Below are 20,848 nucleotides of genomic sequence, written 5' to 3'. Positions count from 1 at the left end.
CAGAGGTGGGGTCATTTCAGTGTGCCAGCTTTGACAAATAAAACTCAGGTACCTGTGAAGTGTCACACTGTTTAATATAACACCAAGGTGCCCTGGGAGAAGAGCTATTTGTGTTTATTTTTACAACCTCATTTCTGGAAAAATTGCTGGCACTGCAAAATAATAAAAACAAAAGTGGAATGATTTGCAAAACAAATTGGTTCAATATTTTATGTGAAAATAGCCGAAATAGCAGCATATTGACACCAAGAAGCTACATCCATATGTACTGTAATATAGCCATGCTGCTAGCATCCACAGTTACAGTGATATAACCATGCTGCTAAAATCCACAGTTACAGTGATGTAGCCGTATTGTTAGCATCCATAGTTACATAAACATTGTCATGCTGCTAGCATACATAGTTACAGTGACATATGTAATACAGCTAGTATTCATACTTACAGTAACATAACATGCTGCCAGCATTAATAGATGCAGTGATGTAACCATGTTACTAGAATCTATAGCTACAGTGATATATCCAAGCTGTTAGCATGCATAGTTACAGTGACATAGCCATGTCGCTAGTGTCTATATTTACAGTGAAATAATCATGCTGCTAGCATCATTACAGTGCTATTGCCATCCTGTTAGCATCCATAGTTACAGTGATAATACCACGCTGCTAAAATCTACAGTTACAGTGATGTAGCTGTACTGCTAGCATCAATAGTTACAGGGACGTAGCCATGTTACGAGCATCTATAGTTACATTAATATAGTCAAGTTGCTAGTACACATAATTGGTGACATAGCCTTACAGCTAGCATTTATTGTTACAGTGACATAGCCATGCTGCTAGCATTAATAGTTACATTGTTGTAATTATGCTGCTAGAATCCATAGTTACAGTGACATAACCATGCTATTAGCATTCATATTTACAGTTACATAGTTATGCTGTGAGCATCCATAGTTACATTAATAGTCATGCTGCTAGCAAACATAATTACAGTGACATAGCCACACAGCTAGCATTTATAGTTACAGTGACACAGCAATACTGCTATAATCCATAATTACAGGGATCTAGCTGTATTGTTCGCATCTATAGTTACAGTGATGCAGCCATGCTGCTAGCATCCACAGTTACAGTGATGTAGCCATGCTGTTAACATCCATAGTTACAGTGATGCAGCCATGCTGCTAGCATCCATAGTTACTGTGATTTAGCCACGCTGTTAGCATCCATAGTTACTGTGATTTAGCCACGCTGTTAGCATCCATAGTTACAGTGATGTAGCCATGCTGCTAGCATCCATAGTTAAAGTGCTATAGCAGGGGTAGGTAAACCACAAAAGCTGCAGTCCTGCAAGTGTTATAAGTTGGTTGCTTTCTCTTTGTTTCCTTCCTTCTCCATTTCCTTCTCTTTTTCTCTGTCACTTGCTTTTTCTCTAGTTAGTCATAAAACTATGCTGCTCTATGTTCCTGACCAATCATTCTGGGGAAAAAGATGCCATATGTAATAACAAAACAGGAAAATTAAATCACAACCTGGAAGTGCAATATTTGTAATTGAAAAGAACCCAAAGTTGCATACAGTAGGCACACCTAGCAATACTGCTGACACCTTAGTCATTACAGTTTGAACAAAACAAAATCAATATTTGAAGAAAGGTCAGAACACGGTTTGTTTGCCTGCAGTTTTAATGACCTAAAAAACGAGGAAATTTATAGAATTCTGCCAGTGTGGTATTCATATTTCCATACATATATTGGGGGTTTAACACTTGCAAGTGCATTTCAGAGTCCACAGAGCAAATAGTATCTCATGGACAGAAAGTGTTCACCGCATTTCTTTCTGAGTTGTCATCTTCACACTTCCAGTCTCAGTGTGCTGACAGCTCATTGCTCATTCGTTGGTTATCATTATCTGCAGCAGTGGTGAGCTTGCTCACAATGAAATAGACTTTCTTTTCCTTTAATTCATGGTTAAATGCATGTCAAATGTTTTTTTTTTTTTATCAACAAATTCGTAAACAGGAAGAATTTCTGGCTTATTAATTCAAAGGGACCAAATATCAAACAGTTTATTAGGCCATTCATCATGTTTTGCATACCCCATTAATTAGTCCACCCCTGAAAAAAACGCCAAAAGCTGCAGTCATAGCAGAAGCTCCTCAAACTAGGCTGAGTCTCTTAAGGAAACTTTTCTCCAGTAGTACACAGTTCAGAAATATGTGGCTGTGGTGTAATGAGCATACAGTAAATGCTAACTTCAATCATGTGCCAATCATCTGGCTGTGCTGATAAGAAAAATCTAGAGCAATAAAACAGGCGTGATGAGAGTCATGCTGGATAAACAGTTTGTGTAATACCGTCGTGCACCAGGGTTTAGCTCCCAAACCGCCACAGAGATGAGTGTTCTGTATCAACCAGCTTCTTCTTCCTGCAGTTTTCCCCCACCACAGTCTCATGAGAAGCTCCAAACTGCACAGCTCTCCATCTACAGCGCACGTATTTAATTTGCTGTTATGCGACGCCTCAGATCTACCTCCTTCCTCTTGTCGCTGATGCATCAGGCCATATTCCTCCCAGCAGGACACCCCTCACAGAGAGAGGAGGATGGGAAGAGGAAGAGCTGCAACCATCTTCCTGGCTGGATTTAAACTGAAGACGATGAAACAAGGATCAGTGTTTAAGAGCAACACGGTGGATTGTTTAAAGTTTACAGGGACCTTGTTGAAGGGCTTGCGGGTACTTTAGGTGTTTAAGATGCAGACAATCAGCAGTGATTACAGTGTGGAACAGTCATGAGTTGTCCGTAGAGCCGGTAGTCTACAGAACACATATATGGATCGTATGTAAGAGTGAGAAGAAACAATAATTGTGTTTCCAATACATTTTTTCGCAACCCATGAATTGCGGGTGTTTCCATTGAGCAGTGTTTAGCGCATAAGCCTCAGTTCTCAAAAAATCTTGACCAGCTGGCAAGATTTTACGAGAATTGCGGCCTAAGCAAGGTAGCCACGTAGCGTTATTTTGGGGTTTTCTACTTGCTGCGACTTTCTGAAGCTTTTCTCCCTCATTTCCTTTTCTAAAACTCTAAAATAGCCCCTACGTCAAATCCAGGGACATGTAAAAGTGTTTCCATTACAGTTTTGATCAATTTTTCTTTCAAAACGTCTGAAAAACCACCTCATGAGAGCGTAAAATCTTTACAGCAACATTTCAGTTCTAAGTGTAATGAAAACACATCTAATGTTTCTGACAGCTTTGATTAAAGGAAAAGCAAGAGTCACTTGACTGAACAAGGGATTGAACTGGATTAAAATGAGTCTACAATGATTTGTATTGGACTGGTTGGTGTCTGTAAAGTGCCTTGGAGTCTCTTTGTTGAACTGAAACATCCACACATAAAGCATGAAGCGCACCTTTCATCAATGCACCTCACAGTGGTTCCCTTTAGAGGTCATCACAGCGAAGCAGCTGCCTCATCTAATCTTCACTCACACAAACTAACTTCATGTTTTCTTTCATTACATCCATAAATTTCCTCTTTAGTCTTCCTCTGCCTGCCTGGGAGCTCCAACTTGATCACCCTTCTAATAAGGTGTTGAGGCATCCTGCAGGTATGAATGTTTCCCAGCAGCAACACCTGAGTCACATGAATGCATCATTAACAGACTTGACAAGCTGTTGGAGAACCAGGTTATCTGAATCAGGTGTGTTGCAGAAGGGAAACATTCAATTCCTGCAAACACCGACCCTCGTTGGTGTTCTGTCAGTATACTCACTATTGTACTATCTGTAATGCCTAGATAATCTTCGTCTCACCATGTATCTATGTCTCTGTGTGTATTACAGATACACCTGTACCACTTTTTTAAAAAGTGAGTACAAGTACGTGTATTTACTTTTGAGTACTTGCCAATATAGAGAACAGCTATGAGTGCTATTAAATCCCATCACAGTTCACTGGGGAGGAATGTGGACCAGATGTGACAGCTGAATGATTAATTGTGTGATATATAAAGATCTTCATAAAGGAGGAAGACAAAGTGTTTTTTTGTGGATCTGGTTCACAACTCGTAACAACGCAGATACATGCCCAAAACCAGCTTCTCTCACAGAGAAAATGTCAAACTGGGATTATTGATGAGGCATGACTATTAACAACACGGCTGTTTGTGCATCAATGCATCGGAAGAGTCACTCCCAGAAACTCTTTAAATTTACACTTTGATTTTGACCCGCCCTCGTCTTTCCACATTCCATCTGAATCTTTAGTATAAAATACCGAGTATGACGCGTATAGAATCAGATCGGTACCTGATACTGGTGCATTTTTAGTTTATATTTAACAAGTCGTATTGTTATCTTGATATTCACTGATGTCACATATAGTATGTTTGTCTAATAAAGTAAAAGAAAAGGACTCTGGATGTCTGGAATGAACAACTATAGACCTGTCTCTAACCTCTCTTTTATAGCCAAGATAATTGAGTAAGTTGCGTTCAATCAGCTTCATGACTTCTTAATTGAAAGTGGAAATCTTGATAAATTCCAGTCTGACTTTCGACCTCATCACAGCACTGAAACGGCTCTGGTCAAAATCCTAAATGACATGAGGTTGAATCCGGGTTCTTGTCAAGTGTCAGCTCTGGTTCTGCTGGATCTCAGTGCTGCATTTGATCCTGTAGATCACAGAATTCTGTTGGACAGGCTTGAAAACTGGGTTGGATTTTCTGGAGTGGTCCTTAACCGGTTCAGGTCTTATTTAGAAGGCCGGAGTTTTTTTGTTACAATGGACAGCGATGAATCTGAGCGAGTGGCCGTGACTTGTGGAATACCTCAGGGGTCAGTCCTTGGACCTCTTCTGTTTAACTTGAATGTGCTCCCTTTGGGTCAAATAATACAGAACTTTTACATCAATTATCACTGTTGTGCAGACGACAGACAGATGACACAAAACAGATTATTCTGTTTGGTGGCAAAGAGAAGAGGGTCATCGTTGGTAAACACCTTGAGACTCGAGCTCTGTAACCAAGTCTGTAACCTTGGAGTGTTGATAGACTCAGATCTGACTGAATTTGTGATTTTGTTGTGATTTTGCTATTTGTGTTTTCTTTTAGGCTTTCTTCGCTTGTTTTTACGCCATCTGTAATGCTTTTAATGTTTCATGTAAAGCACTCTGAATTGTCTTGCACATGAAAGGTGCTGTAAAAAATAAACTTGCCTTTCTTAATATAGTGCAGCCCCAGAACGGATCAAGCAGCAGACTGAAGGGAAAGTAAAGTGTACTTGAATGCAACATTTTCCCTAAATCCACATCAGGCCCTTTAATGTGGTGATATTAAACAAACCAATAATCCCAGTGATGGAGAAGATGTGGAGCTGGACAGCAAAAGAAAACTAAACCAAAACGGGAGATGAAGTGATGGAAATACAAAACCAACATAGTATTAACAGAGAAATTCTTCCTTTTTATACTCGCTTGTCTTCCCTGTCCTGGACCTTTTAGCATCACCTTCGGTTGAATATTATACCTCCTCAGCTGCACACTGCTGTGTCTTTTCTCCTTTTTTTTATCATCTGTTCATGCTTTTATTTTTAGTCTGTTTTTATATTCATCTCATCTTTCAGTTAAATAGTAGAAGACATCGTTTCCACCTCTAACATCATTCTGGCAGCAATAAACATGTATGTTTTATGGACCTCATTCACTTTATGTGAATGAGGTCGAAAGTCTGCCAACAACCGGTCCGTTTTCATCACATTCTGATCGGCATCTCCACATGTTGAACCGAGATTACAGGAAGAAAAAGAAAAAGAAGAACCCAGTTATGCACCATGATAACAAGCTATATGTTCTTCCATGACCTCTGCATGAATATTTCAGTCATGCCACACTGTGAGTGCGTTGTGCATGTGTTTAAATCTGCTGCTTTTGACTCGTCGCCGCTTGTCAAATTCAGCTCGCCAGCTTCCAGTCTGGCTCGTTCTAATTCAGTCCTCCACCATCTGTCTCCTTGTTTCAGTCTCTATTACCTCCTCCTTCTTCTTCTCTCTTATTCATCATCTCCATCGCCATTGTTGCCTCGCTCTGCTCCTCTCCCTCACTCTGTCTCTCCCCTCTCCATCGCTCATTCCCTCTCAGCCTGTGTAAGGTGCTAGACAACAGAGATAAAGTACAATACTCTCTTGCATTATCAAGCCATCCGTCCACTCCCTGCACACAGGGATTATTACTGCCAGAGCAGCAGAGACAGAGAGAGAGAGAGAGCACTTCACTTTATCTGGCCCATCTCCCCATTTCTCTGACATCCCTGGGTTTTGATAGTCCTCCTGTACAAGAAGCTGCTGTGAAGGCGCCAGAAAGCACCTCAGAATGCTGATGCATGAACTATACATGCAGTCGACCTCAGACAGGCTTTGCAACCTACCAAACACTCCCTGGAAACAAACAAAAAATAAAATGGTGCTGAAGTTGTTGTTCTGATGTAGAGAAGCAACCAGAGGTATTGTTAAGATGTGATGTTTTCCGTTTTACAGGTTCCTGTTTTATTTTGTAGTTTTTCACAGTTTCCTGTGTCACCTTTGTTCTTGTTAGTTAGCTTACCTGGTCTTGTTAGTTCATTCTTTACACCCGTCTTGTTTAGTTCTGTCAGTATTTCTAGCCCTCAGTTCAGTTGTGTTTAGCTGGTCCATTGCACCTGTCCAGGTAATGTTTGAGCCTGTGTTTAGTTTCCCCTGTGGTTCTGGTCTCCTGTCTTCCTGCGCATGGAAATAAAAGACCTGCTTGACTCTACACCCCCGTCTCTACTTTGCATTTGGGTCCACACCTCAGCCCCCTCCCCATGACAGGTAAAGATGCCACATTCTGCTTGTCAACAACTTATCTCCATCCGTACCAAGGCTGACCCGCTGGGACTGACCTAGAGGGTCAGTCACGGCCTCGGGTCAGTCCCAAGGCCGACCTGCAGTGTCCCAAGACTGATCTCCACCTGGCAAAGCAAATTAGTCTGGTGCCATACGGCAGCCGGACCGCCATTCTGCTGTCACGTTGCAGGACAGGACAAGTCAAAAGACAAACAAAAAACAATAAGATAATGTAGCTTTCTCTGGCGTTCCCAGATGACGGCCTTCTAAAGAACCCAAAGTGGTTTCTCGTCATGTCTTCCCTGATCCATTTAAAACCTTTGTCAACAAACACGAACAGCACAGAGCCCTCAGGTGTTGCTTACTGTGAAGAGAGGTTATAAATGAACGTTGTGTTATTATTTTATCCCACTCGGTGTACAAGTAGCCTTGATAGAAGTGGGAGACGTACCAGTCCAAGACTGCTTTGTTTCATCTCCTCATGCCACAGGTCTGTAAGGAAACCACCTCGTTGTCCACAAATGGTGTCCACTGTTTGGTGAATTTAACACCGTTTTCAGCCATTTAGAGCTTTTTAAATCACCACAACAAAACCCAAACACAACAAACTAACCTCAGGCCTGATTCAGCAGCCTATATGCCGGGTTTATTATAAACATGAAACACAACCCTTTAAAGTAACGCTCCGAGGCGGCAGGAGAATAGTATGACTCATGCCAGCATTTAGACATCAGAAATGTTGCAATTCTCAAGTCTTTCATATCAGAAGACATAAATCCTTTATAAGGTAATTGGAGGTGGGATGAATGGTCTGAAAAGTGCTTTGAACCAATCACCTTCCTGCGAGATGAGAAGACCAACACAGGACTGACCTCTCACATGTTTCTTTTCATGTTTGGCTGTTGTGTCTGAACTCGGCTTCTTTGTTCCCTGCAGTGACTTATCCAACCGACACAGCCCCAAAAATAAAGTGAGAAAACTAAATATCTCAAGTCTTATTTACATTATTTTCCATTTTTGTGATTTGAGCACCAATGAAAAGGTATTTTTATATGTTCAGTCAGCTGATAAACAGCTTCAGCCACTCGTCAACAACAGTTTCATGCTTCAGCTGCATGAAGAGCCTGTTAAGACGACGGCGAGGGGGGGGGGGGGGGTCATTTAACAGTCAGGACTGAAACGCGTTTAATAAAACCAAATATCAATGAGCTTTCTCATGGTCCAAGGTTGTCACACTGAATGAGATGAGACCTATCAGATGTCCGTTCCCAGTTTTCTTGTGGATTTCTGTCGGGGTTGGAATGGGCGAACATGGCCAAACAAACCCTGGATGTGACGTCTTTGACACAAAGCCATCATTGTGGTCGCTGACAATGCCAACACTATGTGGATTTCATATCATATGAGCGTGTGTAGCATATGAAGTGTTTGTCACTTACTGGTTTGGACTGGATTTCTTTGGCATAGAGAGGTTGGAGGAACTCGGAGTCCCCCTCCAGTTTCAGGCCCTTCTCTGTTATTCTGAGGTTGCCCATGCCGTCCTGTGCAGAACAGAGACACAAGCAGGATAAGCTCATGTTCATCCATTTTGGATCAGTTTTCTGTTCCTCCTGTCACTCAGTTTCATTTTCCTGCGTAATCAACTCATAAATAATCTGACCAATAAATTAAACTTAACATTAAACACAATCTGCTTGTTGATGGAATCCATGTAAAGATTGATACTGTTAATGACCACACAGAATTCTGGTAAAAATGCTGTAATATATCATCTTGGTCCTCAGCTTGGGTCACATGACAACTGGTTGTTTACTGTCTGTCAAGGAAATAGTAACCAGGAATGTATGTGATCACCTAAGATGTGTTTCAAAGCCTGGAAAAGAACATCCATCCTTTCATTATACTCTTCAGTTAATATTTCCATAGATTGTTTACTGTTATTTGTCTAAATATTACACCTGTTTAAGTTGCAAAAGGTCATGTAAGAACAGTAGAAACTTGGATGAAGGGTATTTGACGTTAAAAACAAACAGGGTCAGTCAACAGCGTAAAGGCAATATAAACAAATAAAATCTGAATAAAAAACAAGTAGTTCTTTTTCTTTTCAGCCAGTGACTCATCAGTGTCTTCATGTGTTTCCAGTCAATAGATTGCTGTGTATCAAACACCTGTCATCTTGTTTTCACCACCTACAGTTTGCAGATTTAGATTAAAAACCAAAGAAGATACAAACAATGGAGACTGTACAAAGAAATACCAACAACCATGAAAAAGTGGGAAGAAAAAGGCAGATGAAGCCTGGATACTGTACAAGCCTTGGGGGGAGTCTATGATCTGGGGTTGCTGCAGTTGCTCAGCTCTATGTTCCGGTCCAGGTTCAGGTCTACGAGCAGGTTATTCCATCTTCCCTGATGGCGCGGCCATCTTTTAAGATGACAACTGGATTCATGGAGCTCATATTGTGAAAGAGTGGTTCAGGGAACAGGATACATAAGTTCCACACAAACTGGCCACTACAGAGTCCAGACCCGAAACCTAGTGAGAAACTTTGGGATGAGCTGACGAAGTGGTTGACAATGGTTGGACTCTCCATCATCAATACAAGAACCTGTAGAAAATTTAACGCAATACTAGATGGAAACCACTGTTGTGACATCACAGAGGCCCATAGAAACAACAACAGAATTCTGACTTAATCAAAGATAACGGCATTATTGGTAAATATTTGTGTTCAGCAGTGACTGATTAAAGCTCATATTTGAAGCAGAACACTGCACCAAGGTCTGAACAGCAAACATTACACTGTGTTGGCTCTTCACCTGTAATGAACAGAAGAAAACAGCACCAGCTAAGTTATTGCAGCTGTGTTACATTTGCTTTTTATTGTCTCCGTATACCAGAGGATCAGACAAACAAAGACAAAAGGGGATTTGGTGACGAGACAAAGCCAGCGAGGCTCACGCTTTACTTTGCATCCAGTCGCTTTTTTCTTTATGAGATCATCATCTGGATCATCTCAAAGACAACAAAAAAGCAGCTGAGTGATACTGAAGTCAGATCCAAGCAAGAAAGAAGCCGGCCCTCATGTGATCTTCCCCTGTAAAGACTTTTCTGTTTTCCCCCTCATCCTTTGATCCCTCTGGTTCTGATGGGCAAATGGAGATCAGGACCCCTTGAAATCCCAAAGTAACTGAGGATCTTCCGTGTAATCCGTCCCCCAACTGTGTAAAACATATTAAAATTCTGGCAGTCCTGTGGCGGGGGGGGGGGGAGTCCTGGATGTGTTGTGCATGCCAATTATCCCCAGGTGGGAATCGGCAGGCGTACTAGAGACAACTATTTAATCTGAGTTTCCTGAGCCTGATGATGAAAACCAACTGTAATGAGATGCACACAGATCTGCTGCAGTCGCAGATTCACCTGACTGTCATACTGGATCAAGTTAAGCCACCAAAACTGCACTGACCTGGATCTGGACCATCCATCCATCCATTTTCTTCCGCTTATCAGGGATCAGGTTTCGGGGGCAGCAGCCTAAGCAGGGAAACCCAGACTTCCTTCTCCCCAGCCACATTTCCCAGTTCTTCAGTGGGAGGGATCCCAAGGCATTCCCAGGCCAGCCGAGAGATATAATCCCTCCAGCGTGTCCCTGGTCTTCCCTGGGGTCTCCTCCCAGATGGATGTCCCTGGAACACCTCACCAGGGAGGTCCAGGAGGCATCCTAACCAGACGCCCGAGCCGCCTCAACTGGTTCCTCTCGATGCGGAGGAGCCTCCCTGGCTAAGGGAGAGCCTGGCTAGATGGACTGGTAAATCGAAAGCTTCGCCTTCTGGCTCAGCTCCTTCTTCACCACGACAGACCGGCGCAGAGTCCGCATTACTGCAGATGCCGTACCGATCTGCCTATCGATCTCATGCTCCATCCTTCCCTCACTCGTAAAACAAGACCCTGACATCCAGGAACTCCTTCACCTGAGGCAGGACCTGACTCCCGACCCGGAGTGGGCAAACCACCATATTCCAGCTGAGGACCATGGTCTTAGATTTGGACTGGATTTAGATCTGGACTGTGGAGGGAAACCACTTGTTACCATGGATGTAGTGGACAGGGAAAGTAGAGACATGTCCTGAGTTGTCTCTGTCATTTCCCATAGAACAAACAGATGAAATATCAGCATTCTCTGTACCTCGTCTGCCGGCAGCAAGACCTGCTTTATAACTGACTTCACTGGCATGACTGGCTGTGCTGTTATTGGCTGTCTTTGCTGTCACTCACTCTGTCCATGGAGCTACATGAGCTAGCTGAAATGACGGCACTAATGCTGGTTGTGATAGAAACAAAGAAAACAAATGGACATCAGGTTTTATTTTAAGGCCGACATCCACCCCCCATGTCTGTTACACACAGAATTTGCCAACTTGTGGATGAACTGACTGAAGTATGATAACATTTGAAACATAAGTCTCTATTTATGTACATCGGGGAGCAGAAGTGGGTCTTTAGACTGAGTAGACCTCAACCATGGGTCAGCAATCTGCAGAAATGCAGGGGTCCACAATGGCTTTTAATAATATTGGCTAACAAAATAAATAAAGAACAAACAAATGTTTCTAAAATGGAAATTTTTGGCAGTTTTCATGTTTTTCCCCCTAGGAAATAACTAGTGATTTGCCAAAATGGAATAACATCTATTTTCCTTGTCATTTGCTTGAAATCTATGGTTCGCTTTAATGTTCTAAAAATATCTACATCCCGCACAAGAGACTATATCTATCCTCTTTTTACAATATTGTTTTCTTTTTTTAAAACGTAAAAAAGTAGAATAAAATAAAAGTATTCAAGAAGTATTGTCTTTTTTTTTTTAAAAAAACCAAACAAACATTTTTCAGCTCTAAACTAGTTTTATTTTTCTGGGCTGAGGATTGTAAAAGTAGCTGACCTTTGAAACCTGATCCTAAACCTCAACTTTAATCTCCACCTAAACCTCAAATTTCAACTCAGCGTCACCCTCAACTTTAACCCAAACCTCAACTTTAACTTCAACTTCAACATCAGCCTAAACCATAACTTTCAACTCAACGTCAACCTCAACCTTAACCTAAACCTTAACTTTAATCTCAGTCTCAACCTTAACCTCAACCTCAACTTTCACGTCAACCTAAACTTTAAACTAAACCTCAACATCAGCCTAAACCTAAACTTTCACTTCAACGTCAACCTTAACCTAAACCTCAACTTTAATCTAAGTCTCAATCTTAACCTCAACCTCTACTTTCACGTCAACCTAAACTTTAAACTAAACATTAACCTAAACCTCAACTTTAACTTCAACATCAACATCAGCCTAAACCTAAACTTTCACCTCAATGTCAACCTCAACCTTAACCTAAACCTCAACTTTAATCTAAGTCTCAACCTTAACCTCAACTTTCACGTCAACCTAAACTTTAAACTAAACATTAACCTAAACCTCAACTTTAACTTCAACGTCAACATCCGCCTAAACCTAAACTTTCACCTCAATGTCAACCTGAACTTTAACCTAGACCTAAACATTAACCTAAACCTCAACTTTAACTTCAACATCAACATCAGCCTAAACCTAAACTTTTACCTCAATGTCAACCTTAACTTTAACCTAAACCTGAACATCAGCTAAACCTCAACTTTAACCTCAAACTCAACCTCAACCTCAATGCTGAAGACAGAAATGAATAACAGAAACAGTATCTTCAGCCTGCATCAGTGTGTCGTTTTGACAAATTGCACGTAGTTTACAGAGTTCGGTGACACAAGGCAGGTTAGCTTTCCTGTTTAACCTACGTCACCACACGGCAAAGTGACCTTCGAACCCGACGTTCACATGATGCTGTACAAACCTACAACACGTTTGTTTGGTTCATATCACAATGATGATGATGAAAATGATAATCCACATTATGATGAGGATGATGATGCAGACAACAACGATGATGTTGATGATGAAGATGGTGATCAACATCATGATAAAGATGATTTTGAAGACACGAATGATGATGAAGATTACAAAGGTGAAGATAAAGACAATGAAGGTTTATGATAAGGACTATGATAGAAAATAATGATGAAGATGATAATCATGAATATCATCATCAGCATTTTGATGAAGATAATGATTAGGAAGGTGCTGAAGGTGAACATGAATATCATGATCAGTACGAAGATGGAGATAATGATAATGATGATGATGATGACAAATATGACAAGTGATGAAGATTGTCATCAGCTTTATGATGAAGATGATGGTCATTGCCAAGATATTGATGATTGAGAAGGTGAAGATGAAGATGATGTTAAGCATATTATGAAGATGATCATTATGAAGATGATATTGATGAAGATCACAATGTTGATGAACATCTGTGTAGACATGTAAACATAATGAACCCATAGACCAGAAATAAATCTGTTTCACACGTTTTTACGCAAAATGAGAATAATAAAGATATAAAATGATAATTTCCTCTAATATCAGAAGTTTCTTATGATTACAAAGAGCTGAAAGAAGGTGAGACGGTGTCGATGAGACTTTATAAGTCAAACGTCAATCATCGCTCACAGCAGAAAGTAATTTTATGTGTGTTTCTCATTTTAAACAGCTTAAAACAGGGTGGATGTGAGCGAGACGGTCGGGTTTCACAGCATCATCACCAGACACGATGGTGGAAAGTGTTTTCTGTTATAAGCCACACACACACACACACACACACACACACACACACTGTACAGAAGTCCATCGCTGCTTCCAAAATCAATTCCATTTGACTAAACAGTGCAATATATTTACTGTCTGCTGTTTATCTTCGTGTTTGATGTCTAAATGTGACATCAATGCACTGTGTCGTCTAAAGATAGTTGGAGCCAAAACACCAGGAGAACTTTGGCTGATTGTGAATAATGGAAATGTTGTATTCCGTTGATGTTGTTTGAGCTGCTGCGGCACGTCAATGCTGCCAAATGATGAACCATAACGTCACAGTGGATTAAGCAAATCACACGCTGGACACTTTATTACGTACATCGGTTCAATGCCTTCTCAACATACACGGTGAATCAACCAATCACATGACGGAAACTGGAGGAGTTTAGGCAAATGCTCATGTAGACGACTTGATGAAGTTCAAACTGAGCATCAGAAGGAGGAAGAAATTACATTTAATGGATTTGAATGTGGCGTGTGGTTTGAGTTTTTACTGGGATTTTCACACACAACCATCTATTGCGATTGGACAGACTAGTTGAAGATGATGGAAAGACAACAGGAAGTCCAGTAAGCACTCGTTCCAGCAAAGATATGCAGAACATCATCTCTGAACACACAACCCGTCCAGCCTGGAAGCAGATGGTCTCCAGCAGCAGAAGACCACAGCAGGTTCCCTCCTGTCAGTAAGAACTGAGGCTACAATTCCCACAGACTCACCAGAACTGGACAATAGAAGATGGAGAAACGTTGCTGGTCTGATGAGTCTCCAGTTCAGCTCCACATTCACATGGTAGGATCAGAATCTGCTGGAAACATCATGACAACATGGATCCATCCTGCCGTCAGGATCAACACTCTGTTGTCTGCAGTAAGTATACACAGAATGCTGCAGAACGTTGATGTGTATGGTTACATACAGAGCAAGTATATCCCATCCCTGAGATGTTTCCCTGCTGCAACACACCTGATCAAAGCATACGGATTGGACAAACGCTGCACAAATCTGTGATTGAGCCATGACTTGAACCAGGTGTGTTGAAGCAGGGAAACATTGAAAACCTGCAGGACAGGGGACTTTGAGGACCAGAGTTGGAGAATGTGTGAGTCAAACAAAAACCAGCTGCTAGAGATTCTCTCTTGACTTTAAAGGGGTCTAAAGTTGGTCTTTAAGGACCACTGTCAGGTAGGTTTTGCATGTTATCTGCTGCAGCACACCTGGACCAGATTAATGCATCTACATGCTTGTGTAATACTTGACAACAAGCTGTTGAAGACAACCATGTGATCTGAATCAGGTTTGTTGGAGCAGGAAACATCTAAAACTTGCAGGATTGCAGCCCTCTAGTACTGATACTCCTGTGTATGAGATTTTCTCCAGGTGATTTTCCCTTTCTATTCCTGCAGTGACCAGTGCATTGCAGGCAGAACAGAGAGGCAAGCAGCCATGAATAATTAAGGACATGTCTGACCAGCACAGGCGCATCTCAAAATCTGCTCTTCTTCCTTCCATCTCTGGAACCAAACTCCAATGTTTTTCTGTTTTTAGCATCCTATCGACTCCTCTCACTTGGTCAGTTCATGTGCTCATCATCCTTCTTCACAACCTCCTATTTGTCATCTCCTGTTTCTACCCAACTTTGCCACCTGAACAGCGTTCACAAGCCTCTTCCTTTCACCCTCTGTCAGTCCGTCACTTTCATTCAAACATACGGTGATTCAAATCATGTGGCGTGAAATTTAAAATGACTTGCTGTCAAAGCAAAGTGACAAATGGTGGATTAAGACATGATTCAGATGGCATCCATCATCATGACAGAAACACCAAAAACAGCCCAGTGACACTGCTAAGTCACGACGGGTTAATTCCATGCCAACTCTCCCCATCCTGCCTGTTCACGGCATCACTTCTCTTGAAGGGAAGAGAAGAAAAATCCCAGTAAAAACGTGTTTAAAGACAATGGGACATTCAAAGTCCTAATGGGCAAGATGTCAAATAATGTAAAACCTGAAATGAGGAAAAGAATTTCTCAAATAGATCTAATAGTAGCAGCTTTGAAAGAGATTATAAGGAGGTAAAATACATATTTTTCTCCCTGTTAACAGCAGATGGTGGTGTTTTATACACCTTTACAACATATACCTTTACAACAAGGTTCACCTTGTAAGGATGGCACTTCTGTGGAATGAGCAACACAGCTAAGGATATAATGACCCCCCTAAAAAAATAGGCTAAAATCCCTTGTATTGTTTTTGGCGCTGCCAGGTGTTTAAGTCACAGATGGCCGCCGTCTGACTGGTTCATTTCAGAGTGATATTTTGGAGCAGGTGCAGATCCCAAATCTCCAGAATCTGGGACCTAAATTGTTTAAAGAGCCAGGATGATCACAGATTAGCTCCAGAATTTGAGAGTGAAGAGTTTGGATTGACCATCTGTAAGGCCAGATCTCAACCCAACTGATGCTGGATGTGCTATACTACAGAGGTACCTAAGTCCAGTTCTCAAGTTCTACAATCCTGCAGATGCATATCTTCTCCAACTCACCTGGATCAAATGAATGTCTAGTTACCAGGCCTCTGTAGAGCTGAATGACACGCATTTGAGGGAGAAGGGATGAATCTAAAAGTTGCAGGATAGTAGCTCTTGAGGACCTGACTTGGGCATCCCTGTGCTACAGGGAGCAACTGTTACAACCCCAACTCTGCTAAAGGAAAGGACCATTAAAGACATGGACATATTATAAACATAATGTTTATTACCCAAACCAAAAAAACAAACAAGACCAAGGACAATACAGCCCTTAAGGTCACAGGCAGCTTACAAGACCTTCAAAAAGGTCCGGTACAAGGACTCTTACAAGCATATACAACCCTAGTCCCACAAGTGGAAAGCTGTTATAAAGAACCACTACTGCCCTGAATTGCTTGTCAGCCGCCGGGTTATCGGAGCTCCAGCTGGACAGCAGATGAGTGGGCCAATCACAGGCGAGGAAACACAGATCAACCAATCGCAGACTGGTGATGGCACATCCGGGTGTGTACTGAGGAACAGGCCAGTCTTGGATTGGTGGAGGCCCAGTTGGTTGTGTTCTGATGGCCTGGGGCCGTAACACCAACAAAACCAAACTGGTTGGCTTTTAACAACCCCCCGCTGAGGATTAGGATGCCATTCAGCAATGTGACTGGGGATTAAGCCCCAACCCACACATATAGACATGTTACTCATTCCACAGACGCACCATCATACAAGTTCTACCATGTCATCTACTATGATAAGAACCACTGCATCCCACCCCATCAAAGAAAAAATCTGTAAAAATGACAATGATAGGCTTGGACATCCATGTATCAGAGGAGACTGATGGAAGGTGGGCAAGTAAGCCACTAACCCATTCAATCATTCATTTTCCAAACTGCTTAGACCGATTAAGGGTCGTGAGGAAGCTGGAGTCCATCTCAGCAATCATTGTGTGAGTGGCAGGGTACACCCTGGACAGTTCACCACAGGCCATCACAGGGCCAGAAGCCACTAACTGTAAATGTTCACTGTTGACATATCAGTCCAGTTCTGAGGTCTTCACACTGACCGACTGTCCGTCTGAGGACAGAACTTAAAGTTCTGTTGCTAGTCTAAAAAGCTCTGAATGCTTACAGACCAAAGTACATCAGAGACCTCTTGTCCTAGTATAACCCTATCCGACCCCTCAGGTCACCTGGATCTAGCCTTTTGTCAGTTCCCAGAGTCGGAACCAGACACGAAGAAGCAAAATTCATCGTTTATGCTCCACATTTCTGGAACAAACTCCCAGAAAGCCTCAGATCAACTGAAACATTCAGGTAAAGACCCTCCATTCCTCCTTTTCCTTTCTTTCTTGGTTTAATTTTAAACTCTGCTTCTTATTTTCTCATGTTTTAATGTGAATCCTCCTGTTGATGAATTGTGCTGTACAGAAAAACTTGCCTTCAATGCATTTACACTGAGTCATTAGAACAAAAATAACGTCCTTCTGATACCTCAATTTCCATGGCATTGCAACATTTTGTGCATCAAGTAGAAGAAGTAATGGAAGTAACAGAAGTAACGGATGACAGAAAAACGAAACTCTTCATCCATATGCAGGGGTCTTCTGCGCTAAGTGAACCCTAACTCTGAGTCCCTCATTAATCCAAACCACTCTGCTTCTACAGGTATCGACTGCTCCACTGCTTGTTAATCTGCACTTACAACCCACAGAGGACGCCTCCTGAACATGTTTTACCTGCCACCCGGCAGCCCATTTCCATGGAGGTTCGTGACTGTCATAGCTCCAACACCTTCATTGTTTAAACTTATTTCACTAAACCACATGATTTTAGACATTCAGGCATTTCCATTTGTCACCAGTGCCTGGACACAATGACACCATCACTTCATTCATGAGCTGTAGTCACAACAGAAGGTCTGCATCAATCTCATGACCTTCTGCAACGAATGACCAGCATGAGAAGCAGACACACAAAGATCCTTTACCATCTGAGTGCGAGCTTTAAAAAGATTCATATCCATCTGAAATCCTCCTGCTGGGTTCAGACTCGCCGTTGACAAACTGAGTTTTGACCTCCAAACTCCACAAAGTCAACAAAGAGCTCATTTATCTGCTACAGAGCTGTCACCGTTGGCTCAGCATGTGCTGCTGATCACAAAACCATCTAATAATAAGCGTAAATGATCTGCTGGCCTAGATAAGCATGCATGTGAGAGCTCCACTGCTTTCCTTGCTCCATGGGGGTGAATGTGGTCAAACATTTATATTATGTGATTTGGACTTGTGTATGATTTCTTGTTTTTTTTTTCTGTGAAGCGTGAACATGTGCAGACCAGGAATAGACCCATGAATTTCCCATGCCGGGACAATAAAGACCATCCATCTGCACGACCTTACCCCTCTCCAGTCCTGTAAAGCCATGACTTCCACAGCAGTGAGCGTATAGTGGCGCTTTGCAGCGTGGACAGGCTGCTTGCATCAGTATTCATGCCTGCTAGTTGGGTCATGTTTACAGCTTTTGGGGTGAGGGTTTTACTTGATGGCTGCATGATGTAACATTTGCCGGTTTGGGGATTGAATTTTCTGAACATCAACGGCTACATGAGCTTTTTCAGCTGCCTTATTCCGTCACTTGTAATGTGAGAATCAGATTTGTTTCTATTTTAAACAAACCATCTGTCTATGGAGGCTGTGTAGTGGTTTGTTTATGTAAAATCCCAGAGCTGATTCATGTTCAGCCTATTTTCTCCCATTTTACACATGTAACTACAGTAAACATCCACTAAAAACATGGACGACATACAGAATGATGCACTGGTGTACATGGCAACAGACTGTTGTGTATTAGGAGTCAGCGGTGCCTTTTTGTTTTGGTGTTCTTTTCCTTCTCTTCTTTTTTTGTTTGAGTTTTAATATCTTACGATATATATCATTCAATATATTTGAGGCATTTTCTTCCATGTCATTCACACAACAGACCAGAATAAACGTCTGAATTACAAACCATAGACTATGAGTGAAAAAACATCAACTAGTTTCACTTTTAAATGACAAAAAAATAAAGACAGGAGATCTCAGTCAGGTGTGTTTACATACAGAAACCTCTAAAACATGCAGGGTGGGGGTCACTAAGGTCCAGGAGGGAGAAACACTGCCATATGGGGTAACACAACCAAAACAGTGACCAGGAATGGAGGGAAAATAACCTGAAACGACAAAAACACCCATCCTTTAATTTTCTACTGCTTATCCGGGGTTTGGGAGCAGCTGTGGAAGCAGGGAAGGCTGGAATTCCTTCTCCCCAGCCACATTCACCAGCTCGTCTGAGGAAATCGGAGGTATTCCCAGTTTAAATCTAGAGCTTTGCCTTTTGGTTCAGGTCCATCTTCACCACGACGGACAGAGGCAGAGTCCGCAGACGGCACGCTGCCTGTCGATCTCACACTCTATCCTTCTCTCAGTCCTCAACAAGATCCCAGACAGGAACGATGGGCAGGGCCTCCTTTTCCAGCTGAGGACCATGACATTGGATTTCTCATCCCAATCACTCACATTCAGCTGAGAATCTACCAGGACAAATCACAGCTCAAAGACCCGGGTAAGGTGCACAAACAGAGGAACCAATTTTCCCTTGCCTGCATGCAGATCACCAGGGACCCCTCTGGTGCCAGGCCCGGGGTGAGGCAGGGAGGCAAGCGCTGCATGGCCGGGCCTTTGGTCGGTCCTTTGGGCGGTCCTTTGGCCGGGCCTTTGGGCGGTCCTTTGGTCGGTCCTTTGGGCGGTTCTTTGGCCGGGCCTTTGGTCGGTCCTTTGGTCGGTCCTTTGGCCGGGCCTTTGGTCGGTCCTTTGGCCGGGCCTTTGGGCGGTCCTTTGGCCATGGGGCCTGGTTGGGACAGCCTGGAAGGATAACATACCTCCACCTGTGGTCTCCCTGCCTATGGGAGGGGCAGTAGGTGTCAGGTGCAAAACGAGGTCTGCAGAAGCTAGCGCTACAGATATGGAATATCACAAAAACATCTATTAAAACATCTATTATCTAGAGCTGCCTTGAAACCTTGGAGATGTTGAACAACATCAGATCTAGCCTCTTCAAACCAGAAGGGAGTCCATCCAAGAGCTGGCTGCTGGACACATGCTAATTAGGAGAACTAGAATTAGCTATGAAAGTAATCCCAACCGTAACAGGGTGGAAGTGGGTACGGTTGAGGTCTGGCTGTGGCACCAGCCCCTCGTTCAGCTCTAAAAGATACAAAACATGAGTTTTTTCCCTCCTCTTGGTTTGGATTTGGATCTAATTTATCACACGTATCAAAGTTCCTCCTTGTCTGGCACATTTTCCACCTTAATCCTTTTCTACATCCATCTCGGCCTGTTTAGATTTCTCTGTTCTCTGCAATGAGGACTAAATTGACCAACCCTGGAACCAACGATGTCCTCATTTACTTCAGCCAAGGTGTTTCATGCTTTCTGAGGAGTTGTGTTCCCTGTTCTGTATCCAGTCTGTATGAGCCTGCACATCCCGCATTGTTTACATCTTTATACGTTTACCTTCGTCTAGATTGGAACAGATTCTTCTACAGATTTCTCTGACCCCGCAGTGCGCCGCAGCAGAGAGGAAGGAGGGAAGAAGAAAACCAGTAAATATAAATGTAACACTGCATCTTCACTCCGCTCATACTGTATCTGTTCTCATATCAGTATCCTTTCCTTCTTCGTTAT

At 42.4% G+C, this 20,848-nt stretch overlaps 1 protein-coding gene across 1 annotated transcript in view; it reads right to left on the bottom strand.

Moving 5' to 3' along the window:
• Positions 1 to 20,848, bottom strand: part of sgcd (sarcoglycan, delta (dystrophin-associated glycoprotein)) — a 172,551-nt gene that overhangs the window by 89,856 nt on the left and 61,847 nt on the right. Inside the window, exon 3 of the mRNA XM_079247792.1 lies at positions 8,305 to 8,406. Coding sequence (XP_079103918.1) covers positions 8,305 to 8,406 — 102 coding nt within the window. The remainder of the gene's footprint in view (positions 1 to 8,304; positions 8,407 to 20,848) is intronic.

This window comes from Telmatherina bonti (assembly GCF_933228915.1).
Source record: "Telmatherina bonti genome assembly, chromosome: 10".
Lineage (NCBI taxonomy): Eukaryota > Metazoa > Chordata > Actinopteri > Atheriniformes > Telmatherinidae > Telmatherina > Telmatherina bonti.
Note: the sequence above shows the minus strand (reverse complement) of the source record. Positions and strands in the feature narration are given on the sequence as shown.